Source organism: Symphodus melops (genome assembly GCF_947650265.1).
Source record: "Symphodus melops genome assembly, chromosome: 8".
In the NCBI taxonomy this organism is placed as follows: domain Eukaryota; kingdom Metazoa; phylum Chordata; class Actinopteri; order Labriformes; family Labridae; genus Symphodus; species Symphodus melops.
This window is the reverse complement of record NC_136698.1, coordinates 8635685-8649078: the sequence shown is the minus strand read 5'-3', so window position 1 is coordinate 8649078 and position 13394 is coordinate 8635685. Positions and strand designations below refer to the sequence as shown.

General features: G+C 39.3%; 1 protein-coding gene across 1 annotated transcript; it reads left to right on the top strand.

Annotated features, from left to right (window-relative positions):
- The first annotated feature begins 505 nt into the window (after positions 1-505).
- Positions 506-12891, top strand: LOC306827947 (dipeptidyl peptidase 9-like). The gene is made up of 21 exons (XM_079350081.1): positions 506-709; positions 2434-2524; positions 3027-3271; positions 4477-4589; positions 4889-5062; positions 5731-5899; positions 5983-6093; positions 6279-6407; positions 6547-6608; positions 6685-6785; positions 6968-7145; positions 7277-7436; positions 7723-7802; positions 8081-8251; positions 8814-8949; positions 9094-9239; positions 9329-9475; positions 9595-9747; positions 10116-10258; positions 10577-10688; positions 11762-12891. The coding sequence occupies exons 2-21, from the start codon at positions 2469-2471 to the stop codon at positions 11852-11854; spliced, it is 2679 nt and encodes an 892-aa protein (XP_079206207.1). The 5' UTR covers positions 506-709; positions 2434-2468; the 3' UTR covers positions 11855-12891.
- The last annotated feature ends 503 nt before the right edge of the window (positions 12892-13394 follow it).

Genomic DNA, 13394 nt, shown 5'->3' with positions numbered 1-13394 from the left:
TGTGTTTGTGGTTGCTTTTCTTATTTTGTTGAAGAGACCCACAGAGAAGCTGAAAAACTAAGTAGAGATACCACGTACAAGAACGATCTACAAAGATTGGTGAACTTTCTTAACCATTGATTCTTCACATGGTTTCTAAAACAACAACGAAAAGGAGACGAGGGCTAAAGCATACCTGATGTAAAGATCTATTTTTTTTCCTGATCAATATCATTGAGATTGGACTTTTGATCTGTCAAAAAGAAACTTATTTGATGTCAACTGGGTAGCTTTTTGGATTTTTCAAATGATAAAACATTTTATAATTTAAAAAATAAATCCTCTTCAAACTATTTAAAAAAAACTATTGGACTTCTTTCATGCTTTAAAACACATGAAGTCGTTTGTGGTTAATAAGGTTAAATTTTAGTTTTATTAGCGTTTTAAAGCTCCACAGAGTACCAGAAGACTTGTTTCTGCTTTAAACTACAAGGTTTCCTCCTCGTTTAGATCAGTCAATGCAGGCATTTAATGTGTACGGAGCCGATTTTGACGATCATTTCCGGGTTAAAGGTCAGATTTTATATATCCGCGTTGTTAGCATGTTAGCATTGAGTGATCTGCTGTCGACTTCTGTGGATTAATTACAACTCTGACTGTCCTTTTCCATGAAGGAGTTTCTTCGGAGAAAAAGGGACGATACTCTCGCTGTTTTTGGGGATCTAAAAGTGTAAGCTTTGAATGAACAAGAATTCACAGTTTGTATTTGTTTATGTCTGTAAGTGCTAACTCAAGTCCCTGTTTAATGGGCGGCTAACGAGCTAGCTCTGAGTTCATACAGAAGATTATAAATGTGTAAAGATGTCAGTCTGTCTGTCTGTGAGCCGAATTATCTGATGAGTCAAAAAGGAAACAAACAATGTGTGGTATGATTTTAATCTGAGTGTTTGGTGTCTTATTAATGCGTTTAAGGTCTCATCTGAACTAGGGAGGGTCAAAATGAATAAAAAAAACAGAGTAGGCTGTTTATGTTATTGATGTCACATTGAAGTAATCAAAAACCAAACTTGTACTAGAACAACATTTGTCTGAATGTGCAATGCTTAATCCCACACTTTCCCTAAATTAACAGATATTTTATTGTTATTGTTGTTATCCATGAATGAACTGCTTACTATTTGACCTAGAAAAAAGGGAATCTGGAAGACTGACCTAGACAAAGTCCAGATTTTAATCCTCCTAAACAAATTTGGGATTGAGTAGATTTCAAAGATTAATCGCACAAAATGTAATCTAAAGCGAGTCTGTGGGATCAGCTGCAGACTGTGAAGCTCAATAACTAGTCCAATAATGCAAGCTGTTATCAAGGCCAAAGGACTATTTACCAAATAAATAACAATTTTACTTTTCAACAACTTTTTTGAAGTATTTCTCCAATATTCATGTTTTACTTGTTAGGTGGTCCAATAAATGTGTTAACCATTGTATGTTTGATTGAATGTGTTCTCCTGGTGAGAAGCATACAGTATCACCCTTATAAAAGGGCTTCAGCTTTTATCCATTTTAAGGAAGTTATTTTTTACTTTCTCCTTAATGTCCCTGAGCGAAAAACAGCACTTAGAAAAAAAGTATATTGATACAAGGCAACCATAAGAAAAATGTTATGAAGACATGTATATTTCTGTAGCTCTAACTAATATAATGAGTGCATATATCTGACAGTTAAAAATAAACCTAACATAACAAAGAGTAAGGTCCAGACCTGCTCCTCTTGTAAGGGGTCTCGAGATAACTTATGTTATGATTAGAATACAGAATGATGTTTCTTGAAAAGCTGCATCATTTCAACTTGTATTCATCGAAAAATGTCTTTACTCAAGTAGCTAACAGATTATCCTTTAACTCATCTCAGTAGTTAACAAGTGTTTATACTTTTTTTAAGGGGGTCGAGTGTCCCATCTAATGGTACATTCAACAAACTCAAACCTCCTCGTATAGATTGAACTTCTGTGTAATGTGCTCTTCATTCAGGCCCCTCACAAAGGAACCAGCCAACATCGTGTATTGGCCTCGGTAAAATGTCGAGTAGCAGTGTCGTATTTGCCACATTAATGACACAGACGTGTGCCAGTGTCATGCAGCTGAGTCACTTTCAGAGAGACTTAATATCAGGAACGCACAGTTAGACTTGTGTCGGTGGTTGTTGAACTACAGCTCCTTCAATGAAACAGCATGGGGACGTCTGCCCTGGACTTGGGTGTCGACTCAGTGAAAGTAAAACTGTTTTTGGCATGTTAGCTTAGCTGAGGGAATTGTTGTAGATTTTACAAATCAGCTTTTTTTAAATCTTGAGTTAGTCTTGTTTCCTGCTATGTTTGAGTTTGTTTTAATGAGAAGAAGACCATCTTTGTCTGACATGTTTAGTTGTCATGTGTTCACCTGGTGTCCTCGCAGGGTGTCAGGTCTGGTCGAGGGTTGTTGAGCGGTTCATGCACAGAGTAAAGAGACTGAAAATTGAAGACAAAAGAGAAGACAGCCAGAAAAGGTAAGCTCTCTCCTCACAGCTGTCCAACCCACATGTTTTTGTATCATTGTGTTTTATTTTAAGAAAACAAAGCAGCTTCTCGCTGCCCAATTACAATCCTTTATTCTAATTTAACATATTTAAGTGAAAACACATTTGCATGCTAATATTTATGTAGCTAAGTACTACAAAATACAGCCAAGGCTGAGAGGAAGGTCTTGAGTTTTCATGCATTTCATCGAGTGTGTGTTTTTCCTGATGGTGTCACTTAATGAAAAGTTAAAGGACCTCTAAAGTTATAAATGTTTTATATTCTCCATTATTTATTGTACTGCTGAAATATCACACTGAAGTATTTATTAAGGAGGCTGAATATATGTTCAGGAGACTCATAGTCAGGTTCCTGCTTGAACATATGTATGAGTAAACATTCAAACTGTCTTAAATCCAATATTTACACCACGCTGTTTGATTTACACAATGAGTCATTAGAGATCTGATCAGCCTGAGTCTCTGTTCACAGCGTCAGCGACACACTGGCAGGTATGATGGGAGTGGATGAGCTGACGGACAGCACAGAAGTGGTTGAGATGGAAGATGTGAACCCCACACAGTTCCAGGTGGAGAAGCATACATGGGACGGCCTGCGAAAGATCATCCACAACAGCCGCAAGCACACAGGCGTGGTCATCAACAAGGCACCGCATGACTTCCAGTTCATCCAGAAGGACGAAGCCAGTCCGCACTCTCACCGTATCTTCTACCTCGGTGAGCTCAGGGACCGACGGCAGGGTTAAAACATGCTCAGTGTGAAATCGTTAAATTTTTTCTTAATTATTTAAAAAAAAAACCAAAAAAAAAACCCCATCTCTGCTTGCATAACGGCTTTATAGTCAGCCTGCAGATTCAGCTGCTTCCTTTCAGTCGCTTTGAAAGACGCGTGCCAGAATAATCTGTGCATACAGCTTGTGAGTCAGAGTCGCCAGCTTGCAACTATTTTTGAACTCATTTGATGTCCAAACAGCTGCAGTGGATTTCTTCAGTGTGTGCTGGAGGACAAGCGAAACCAGTTCACTTTTTTTTAAAACCCATATGTCTGTGTTTTTTTTATTTTTTATTATGCTGCAGCAGTTGTGCACATATGTTCAGTCTTTGCAGCCTCGTAAGCAGCTTTCATAGATACAGTTTGTGGTAGCTGGGTTGTTTGGTTAAAAAAAACAGGTCCAGTTTTGGATACTGCCTCAGTGTGTTGAGTTTGATCTGTATTGATTTACTTACTACTGTTCTGTACTGGTGCGATTTTTAAGGTTACACCAAAAAACGTTCTCTTTGATATCACCTGAAGCTAGAAGCAGTCGTTGCAGATGAGCTCACCTATTGTATTGTGTATGCTCTGTGATCCTGTTGTGATTCTGTGTCACCATAGACACCCAGCTCGTAAGACTACAAATAAAAGAACTGTTACTTTTGAGCCAATATTTAATTACTGCCTTGATGACTCAGTTAGTGATTTATTAGAAATCTTTAAGATTGTTTTTTAAGCTTTATTATCATTTAGTTTCAACTTTTGGTCACATTTGGCTCTACTTACTAAAGTTTACGTAGCTTTTCCTTTGAGCTCTTTTGTAAACTTGCCTGGTTACCACTGTTAGACGTCATACTCGACTCTCCTAAAAAATGCCTGTTGTTGAAAAGTTTTGTTTTTTTCCCAGCTGCAGCGATCCATCATAAACATCTTGCAACTCTTAATAAGTTTTTTATTTATTTTTTTGTTAACAGACAATGCTTCAGCTCAGTCAAGTATGTAAAATGTTTGTGTCGGTTCTCAGAACGTAAAGTGAAAGGAGGAAACAAAAGCTGTTTTTTATACACACTGAAGCTGAAGTTAAGCGTGTTCTCTCTGATCATGCAGGGGATTCAAACATGAAACTTCACCGTGTAGCTTAAACCTTGTGTGTCCTCTGTTCTGATAGGAATGCCATACACCAGCAGGGAAAACGCTTTACTCTACTCAGACATTCCCAAGAAGATCCGTAAAGATGCTTTGTTGATTCTGTCATGGAAACCGCTGCTTGATCACTTTCAGGTCGGCATTTTTTTTTCTTCTTCTTCTTCTCCTTCTTCCACCATTCTCTTACATTTGAACTGACCTATCCCTCTTATCATATCATTGAGCAGAGTATAATGGTGAACTCCTCTCTTGTTGTAGATACAAAACAACATAAGACACTCTAGGATTGAATTTGTATTTGAGCTTTTCTCTCTTTAAATCTGTTTATAATGATTTCCTACCAACAGTTGTGAGCCCTGTATAAACTCTTTGACACCGCTCTCACTCGGCCAGCTTTGTCACGCTGTGTATCCTCCTGTCACCTCTGACCTCAGGCCAGCCCTCACCACGGAGGCATCTCGCGGGAGGAGGAGCTGCTGCGAGAGAGGAAACGTCTGGGGGTGTCTGGCATTACATCCTATGATTATCACCGACCCAGCGGCCTCTTCCTGTTCCAGGCCAACAGCAGTCTGTACTACTGCCGCGACGACGTAAACAAAGGCTCACTGGTCAGCGACGGTTTGACATAAAACACCCAAAGGAGATTTTCTTCTTTTTTCTTTTTCTTTTGCTGACACGTTTGGAATTTGTATTGAGGGGTCATTTAGAACAAAGTTACATCTAAACATGTTTCTTAAACTCTTAGGCTTTGTTTGGTGCACGCTCAAAAAACCCAAAGAGATTTTCTGTCCTGAAGGAAAAAAAACATTCTTTTCAAAAAGTACAAAATACACATTAGAAGTTTGTGACTGTCAATTCTAATTTTTAGTAATTATTTACAAATTATAGATAACATTATTCACAGTGTTTTCTCAGATGTCTGCCTAAAGATATCCCTGTCTCGCACACAGGTCATTTTAAGGGTCTTCAGAAAATTCACAAGATATGTATGTAAAACATACTTCACTGTTCAGATATCCTGACCCTGCTGAAATTAACATTTTTGCCTCCAACCTCAAATCCCCTCATAGTCCTACTCTAGAGTAGAAAATGAATTGCTCTTCCTCTTTTCTTTACCTACACGATTCCTTCTTGTTAACGATAACATTGTTTAGTCGACCTGCTGCAGCCGTAACCTCAGACGCCGTCTCTCTCCTTCCCTCCCACTTTGAGATTTTTTAAAAAGTTAACTGTGTTACAAACATTCTTAATATTTCTCCTCTGTCTTTCTGTGCAGACGTCTCCTATGGAGCCTGTCGAGATTAAAAGCCAGTGTTCAGGCACGCGTATGGACCCCAAGATCTGCCCTGCGGACCCCAACTTTATCAGTTTCATCAACAACAATGACATCTGGGTGACCAGCATAGAGACGGGTGAAGAGAGGAGGCTCACCTTCTGTCATAAAGGTCAGAAATCCGATATTCAGATGTTCTCACGGTGTACTATTTGTTTGGACACTATTTTTGATTTTATTCTGTATTTATTTTAGGTATTGATAACCCAAAAGACGACCCCAAATCTGCCGGTGTAGCCACATTTGTCACACAGGAAGAGTTTGACCGCTTCACTGGATACTGGTGGTCACCTGCTGCTCGTGATGGTGAGTGAGTTATTTAAGCCTCAGTCATTCTCACAATATCATTAGATTGTTTGTGATTGGTTTATTACCATAAGCTGCACACATATCTTAAATATATTTATATTGGATTTCTTTTTTTTGTTGTTTTTTGTTTAACTCTTCTTCCGTCTCTGCCTGGTTGTCTGCTCTCTGACTCTCGGGTGCAGAATCAGATGGGGGTAAGACTCTGCAGATTCTGTACGAGGAAGTAGACGAGTCTGGAGTGGAGATCATTCATGTTCCATCTCCAGCCTTGGAGGAGCGCAAGACCGACATCTACAGATACCCGCGCGCAGGTACGAGAGACCCGAGGCGGCCTTTTATAAAAAGTTCTTTGAAACATTTGCAGCTTAAAATGCAAAAAGCAAAAACGATTCTGGGAGGTTTCTTGTGTGTTTTCTATAACGATATGCAAGCCAGTTTGTTTGTTTTCAGGCAGCAAGAATCCTGATATTACTCTCAAAATAGCAGAAATCAGGACAGACAGTCTTGGCAAAGTGAGTGCATGTTGGTATTGGTTTATCTCAAGTTTCTTAATAATGGCTCTAACGACGGCTTGTTTTTCTCTCGCAGATTGTCAGCACACAGGAGAGGGAGTTACCTCTTCCTTTCACCAGCTTGTTCCCTGATACTGAATATATCACCAGAGCTGGATGGACAAAAGACGGGAAATAGTAAGTTTGTTTGGTTTTTTTTCTCTAAAAGGAAGAATAAACACCTGAATAACCACCCACAGGCTCCTCTTTCCTCCAGAAGTAAACAAACAAACAAACAAGGACACTACAAATAACTTCAAATGGATTCAGTATACCACACATGCCCACATTCATTATAACTCTCCGTATGTGTTTGTCAGCGCGTGGGCGGTCATGATGGACCGGCGGCAGCAGCACCTCCAGTTGGTCCTGCTTCCTCCAGCGCTATTCATCCAGGCAGATCAGGATGAGGCGAGCAGACGGGAGAGTCTGGAGGCCCTTGGAGATAGCATCCACCCTTTCATCATCTACCAGGAGACCAGCGACATCTGGATCAATGTGAGACGACACATTTCTATAAGACTCAGCTTGATGTCCTGTTTCAGTCATTTGTTAAATTCTGTCGATGCCTCGGCCTATGAGACTCTGAGTGTAGGAAAAAGACTGTTTATGTTCCATTTTTCTTTTAGGTCCATGATATCTTCCATCCATTTATCCAAACCAGCGATGATGAGATCTCCTTTATCACAGTGAATGAATCCAAAACAGGATTCTGCCACCTGTATAAGATCACCTCAGTGTTACAGCGGGGCACCTACGACTGGGCCAAAGGATACACACACTCTAAAGGTTTTTATTTTTCTAAATGTTCCTTTTTATTATTTTTATAAATATTTGAACTAAAGAGTTTATTTCATTTTTTTTGGGACATTTTGTCTTTTCTATTTTATTTCAAACGTTCAGGCCCCAGTTCTTTATTGAAATAAAATGTATTCATGATTTGAAATGTATTTTGCAGTTCATGCAGATAAAACCAAAATGTTTATATTTGAGTAACAAAGTCCTTGTTAACTCAGTCAAACAGAATCGATTCATCCATTATTTGATCAGCTTTATCTTTCTCCTCCATCCCCAGATGATTTCAGGTGTCCACTCAAAGAGGAGGTGACCATAACTAGTGGGGAGTGGGAGGTGCTGGCCAATCACGGAGCGAAGGTAAAGCTCACTTATCTGTCCAAGGAGTCAATAAAGTTGATACATATGAGGTGTCTACTCAAGCTAGACTACACATTGTCTGTAGCCTCAGTTACTTTAATATCACATTCTCATGTTTGTCTGGTGACAAATATGACAAAACAAAAAGAACAAAAGAGGAATAAGACATGGCAATTGTGGTGTGAGAAGAAAATGGATCAAGAAGTCGATTCGAAATCATTTTTTGTGTCCAAACAAAACATGGAGTAACCATTGCTCTCGCTCTGTCGTTTGTGCAGCGTTCGTCCAGTCCTCAGATTTGGGTGGACGAGGCAGCAAAGCTGGTTTACTTCCAGGGAACCAAAGACTCTCCTCTTGAGCATCACCTCTATGTCGTCGGCTACGACTCGCCGGGAGAAATCGTTCGACTCACCAAACCCGGTTTCTCTCACAGCTGCTCAGTGAGCCAGGTACCATGATGTGTGCTCACACACACACACACACACACACACACACACACACACACACACACACACACACACACACACACACACACACACACACACACACACACACACACACACACACACACACAGCCTAGAGTTCTTTGATAACTTAAGTTATCAAGAAGGTTTTGCTCGTTGTTCTTACTGTGACATGTGACAGTCTTCCTTTAAAGGCAGAATGTGTCATTTCCTCCAGATACACTTTTTCAGCTTTGGTTGAAATTGTCTGTAGGTCCTGACAGAAAGCAATACTTCATGTGCTCTGAAAAACAGAAACAAAGAAAATCCGTCATTTGTAGCCGTTCTAAGCCTGTAAAAACTTTGACGAGGTACCAATCTGATGAACCAATCACGCCTCCCTGCTTGTTCTCTATCCCTTGCGTGTACGAGCCCACACATAGCGGTTTCAAAAAATGACCAAGGCTGCCTCTAAGATGGTTCACAGTTAGTTTTCCTCTACAGCTCTCAGCAGAAGTGTAAACTGTGGGAGCTGTTAACCCTTCTTATTTGTTCTTCTTCCACACAGAACTTTGATATGTTCATCAGCCATTACAGCAGCTTGAAGACGTCACCCTGCGTGCACATCTACAAGCTGAACGGCTCAGACAGAGAGCCGCTGCACAAAGAGCCACAGTTCTGTGCCAGCATGATGGAGTCCTCTGGTAATGAAATCAACCTGCTTCAGAGTTTAATAGATGGTTCATTACGGATGAAATGATGTGAGGCAGCCATGACAGTTTTTACTCTAAACGTGTCCAAAAGTAAATATTACATCAGTTATCAAGGCAGTTTTTTTTTTTCTTCAGGTTTTCCGTATGACCACATGCCTCCAGAGATCTTCAGCTTCACGGGGAAGTCGGGGTTTGAGTTATATGGTATGTTTTACAAACCCCACAACCTGACCCCCGGCAAAAAACACCCCACTGTCATGTTCGTGTACGGTGGCCCGCAGGTTCGATCTCCCCAGCATCTCACTGTATGATCCTCACGATTTTATGATCCAATGACGGGGATCTGAACATGTTTTTTTTTACCCTTCAGGTCCAGTTAGTGAATAACTCTTACAAAGGGCTGAAGTACCTGCGGCTCAGCACGCTGGCGTCTCTGGGCTACGCTGTGCTGGTCATCGATGGGCGGGGCTCCTGTCAGCGAGGGTTAAAGTTTGAAGGAGCTGTGAAGGACAAAATGGTAGCCACTACTTTGACACACTAATACTAATAACTTTTGTTACATGATAAAGTTCACACTTTGTGCATTTGTAAAGTCAGAGTTAATCCAGGGTGACTCCTCTGGTCTCCTCCACTCAGGGTCAGGTGGAGATTGAAGACCAGGTGGAGGGTTTGCACTACGTTGCTGATAAGTACAAGTTTGTGGACCTGAGTCGAGTTGCCATCCACGGCTGGTCGTACGGAGGCTTCCTCTCCCTGATGGGCCTCATCCACAAACCTGACGTCTTCAAGGTCAGAAGCACTTCTTTCTTTCTCTGTTGTGCGAGTGTCAGAGAGTGATGAACCTGAAGTGAGCAAGAAGGAGACCTCTGAAATCAGCGGGTCCATGTACATGTGTGCAGTTCAGTGGAGACATTCAGCCAATAGTAGTGTATTTGTTTGTCTTTAACTGGATTTGAACTGTTTATTATGGTGTTTCTATATGTTGAGAAGGGTTGCTATCTATAACTATACATTTTTTACAACTCTTCTACTGTCACAATGTTGTGACAATGACATAATGAATGTACAACTCTTAACTGCCTATAAAACATATAAGCTGTAGGAATAATGAAATGCTTTTGTTTTGTCTCTTTCTTTCTTTTTTTTTTTTTTTTTAGGTTTCAATTGCAGGAGCTCCGGTGACGTTGTGGATGGCGTACGACACTGGCTACACAGAGCGATATTTAGACACGCCCGATAAAAACCAGAAAGGATACGAGGCGTGTTCTGTCGCCCTGCATGCCGACAAACTCCCAAATGAGTAAGAGAAGTCTTTTTTTCATATCATAAACATTTGAAATGATTTGAGTTCAGTCGATTTGCTGACCAATCACAATCCTATAAGACCAAACAGTCTATTCATTATCCTCTAGTCAAACAAAGATTGGTTATTTTAACACACTAACACAGATTGTAATTATTTTCAGGTTTGAAAGTATTTAGACTTGTATGTCAAAGCGTACACTTTAAATCTGATTCTGTAGTCCTGTCAGCTGTTCGCACGTTGACTCTGTGCACGTTGAATGTGAAGAAGAAGAACAACAACAAACTAAGAGCTGGATCTTTATCTTAAATGCAGGCCCAACAGGTTGCTCATCCTTCACGGGTTTCTCGATGAGAACGTGCACTATTTCCACACTAACTTCTTGGTGTCTCAGCTCATCCGCGAAGGGAAGCCATACAACCTGCAGGTAAGGTCATTGGCTCATAAAGAAAGTCGCTCCTTTTTTACTGGACAACCATGGGAGTCTTTCAGTGGAAATATAAACAGCAGCTGATGACAAGAAACAAATGTTTTATTACCTTGTTTGAATTGTGATTAGAATCGCTGTAACCTAGTACAGTTTGAAAGATGATGTCAAGGTCAATAAAGCGGCAGTACTGTCATCAAACTATTGTTAAAAGATGTTTGTAGAGAAACTAAACACAAAAAGGTGTTGTATGAGTCACACTCTCTAAACATGTATGGGTGGGAATCACCAGAAGCCCCACCATACGATACTCTGACGATTGTTGAGTTATGATTAGATATTATTGGGATTTTAAACATTTTTAAGATACGATAAGAATTGTGATTGAACTTTTTTTAATTGCATGTTATGTCTACATCACTAAACTAAATGAAAAACTTTTGGTTAAATAAGAAAACATTTTCAGCCTATTCAACCACAGACGGAACAACACTGAAAAAAGTCAAATCTCAATATTCTGATTGAACTTAACTGGACACAAACGTGTACAGACGACTGAACGAGGCAACTTGTTCAAAATGAATTGTGGAGCCCATTCTGCAATTTAAAATGATTGAAGCATATTTGCTAATAATATGACAAAAAATGCAGATATTCACGGCCAATATACTTGAGACGATAATACATCGACACTTAAAATATTGCGATACAATGCGTTATCGATTTCCCGCTTCCCCACCTTCACTAAAAATGTTTAAAGTGGGTCCTGATTCCTAGTTGCTGTTTTTGTTTTTTTTGTTTTTTTTTTGGATCATTTGCATCGGCTAAAGTGTGATAAAACAAATCTGAAAGCTCTATGATTGTGATGACGCTGATATTCTTTGAAAACATAAAATGATTATCTTGCCTCTCAAACTCAAATAATAAACAAAAATCACAGAAATCAACTCTGTCAGTTGATGATATTTTTGTGTGGGCTTAAAAGATTTTTTTTTTTGTTCACAAAAACAAACATGAGAAGTGAGATTTCAGCTTTGTCCCTGATAATGGAAACTTCTGATTTTTATTTTCAGGTTTATCCCAATGAACGACACAGCATCCGCTGTCCAGAGTCTGGAGAACATTATGAGATTACACTGTTGCACTTCCTCCAGCAGAACCTCTGATTATCTTCATGCCCCTCTTTTTTTTTTCCTACCTGAAGTTGAACAATCATCACTTTGCCTTCAATCATGATCTGTTGAATTGAAGCTTTTCAAAACATCATCACACGAAGCGATGATTGTCAGTCTGAAAGGGACTGAAGCATCGATCAGTAATTACAGTGTTACTTTTGAGTAAAATGGTATTTAAGAGATCGTCACTGATGGAAGTCCTGAGGTGTACTCTGTGTTTTACAGTGGAAAGAATACTGCTGGATGTTTTAAGCCAGAGCAAACATGGCTGAAGCTCTCTGAGGCTGTTTTGACGTAAAATGGGTGAACAAGAAAAAGAAGCTATGACATTGTTGTTTAAATTGCTGCTTGTTGCATCCTTAAAAAAAATCCCCAAAGCAAAAAAAGTGCTCAAGTAGACCAGCTGTGCCCAGGAGATTCTTCTTTTTTTGTACCATTCCTGTTGTCGTTTTGTCTTTCTGGGACCTGACTGATAAAGTTTTTGTCTTTGTGTAAAAAAAAAACACTGGAGTGAAAATATAAAGCTCTATGAAAACAAACAAGCAAGCTTTTTTAACCTCTTCTACGTATTCTGTTGTGCAATCATGAAAGATTTTTAATGTGCCACATTTTAGTTTATAAGGAAAAAAAATACCACGAATGTGTGTTAATACATTTGTATGGATTCTGATACACTCATGAAAAGGGGAAATGTGTAGCAAACTTGTCCTGTTTCCCTCACTCGCTTGCTTTGGTTTTCTGTGATGCTTCTTTTTCTGCTGCTGACTACTTTGGCACATATTGTATATTTGCCTTGATGCCAACAAACATACCTTTGAAATGATGTATGACACAGCTGTTGGCAGTCTGAGGTGCCTTGCAAGAGTTTAAGAGCACCTGCTCATGGAACTGATATCAGGGAATCTGTGTGAGGACCTCGGATGATAAAATGCCTTGTTACCTGTGTGTAAGCTTTCGTCACCTGTGTGTGTGGTTTTAATGTATCTCAGATGTTGAATAAATAAACAAGTGAACAATCTTTTTTTTAAGTATTGTTTTGAACTGCTTTTTTTATTTAAAAAAAAAGAAATTGGACAAATTGGTAATCAATTATCAATCTATTAATTCACTAAAAATTGTTTGTAATGCTATTTTAACAAATGTAGGACAACCAGCAGGGTTTTTTTTTTTATATCAATATTCTAAAACCTAACCCTTTCTCACCAGCAGGAGGCAGCATTTTCTTTAAACAAATCGTGGTCGACATCTTAAACATACGAGGTAAGTTTCACAAACGTGTCGGCCAAATGTTAGAAACCAGTTTTAATGAAGATGTAGCCTGCTACAGTCAGAAAAACAAACCCCTAAAACCATGAGCTTTTCTCTGCACACATTATTCGCAGAGAAGAAGAGTGAACATCAATGAGTTCACCTCAGAATAACTAAATTCGGATTTTACGTTTAAAAATTGTGTTTTTTATTTTGAAATGTGTTGAAATCACCCATAAATGAAATCAGACTGGTTTGAGAAGTCAGTGTTCATCTATAAAGA

Coding starts and splice junctions, on each gene's coding strand:
- LOC306827947 (XM_079350081.1), top strand. CDS start 2,469: ATGCACAGAGTAAAGAGACTGAAAATTGAAGACAAAAGAGAAGACAGC. Junction 7,803..8,080: donor TGGCCAATCACGGAGCGAAG/GTAAAGCTCACT, acceptor TCGTTTGTGCAG/CGTTCGTCCAGTCCTCAGAT. Junction 9,748..10,115: donor ACAAACCTGACGTCTTCAAG/GTCAGAAGCACT, acceptor TTTTTTTTTTAG/GTTTCAATTGCAGGAGCTCC.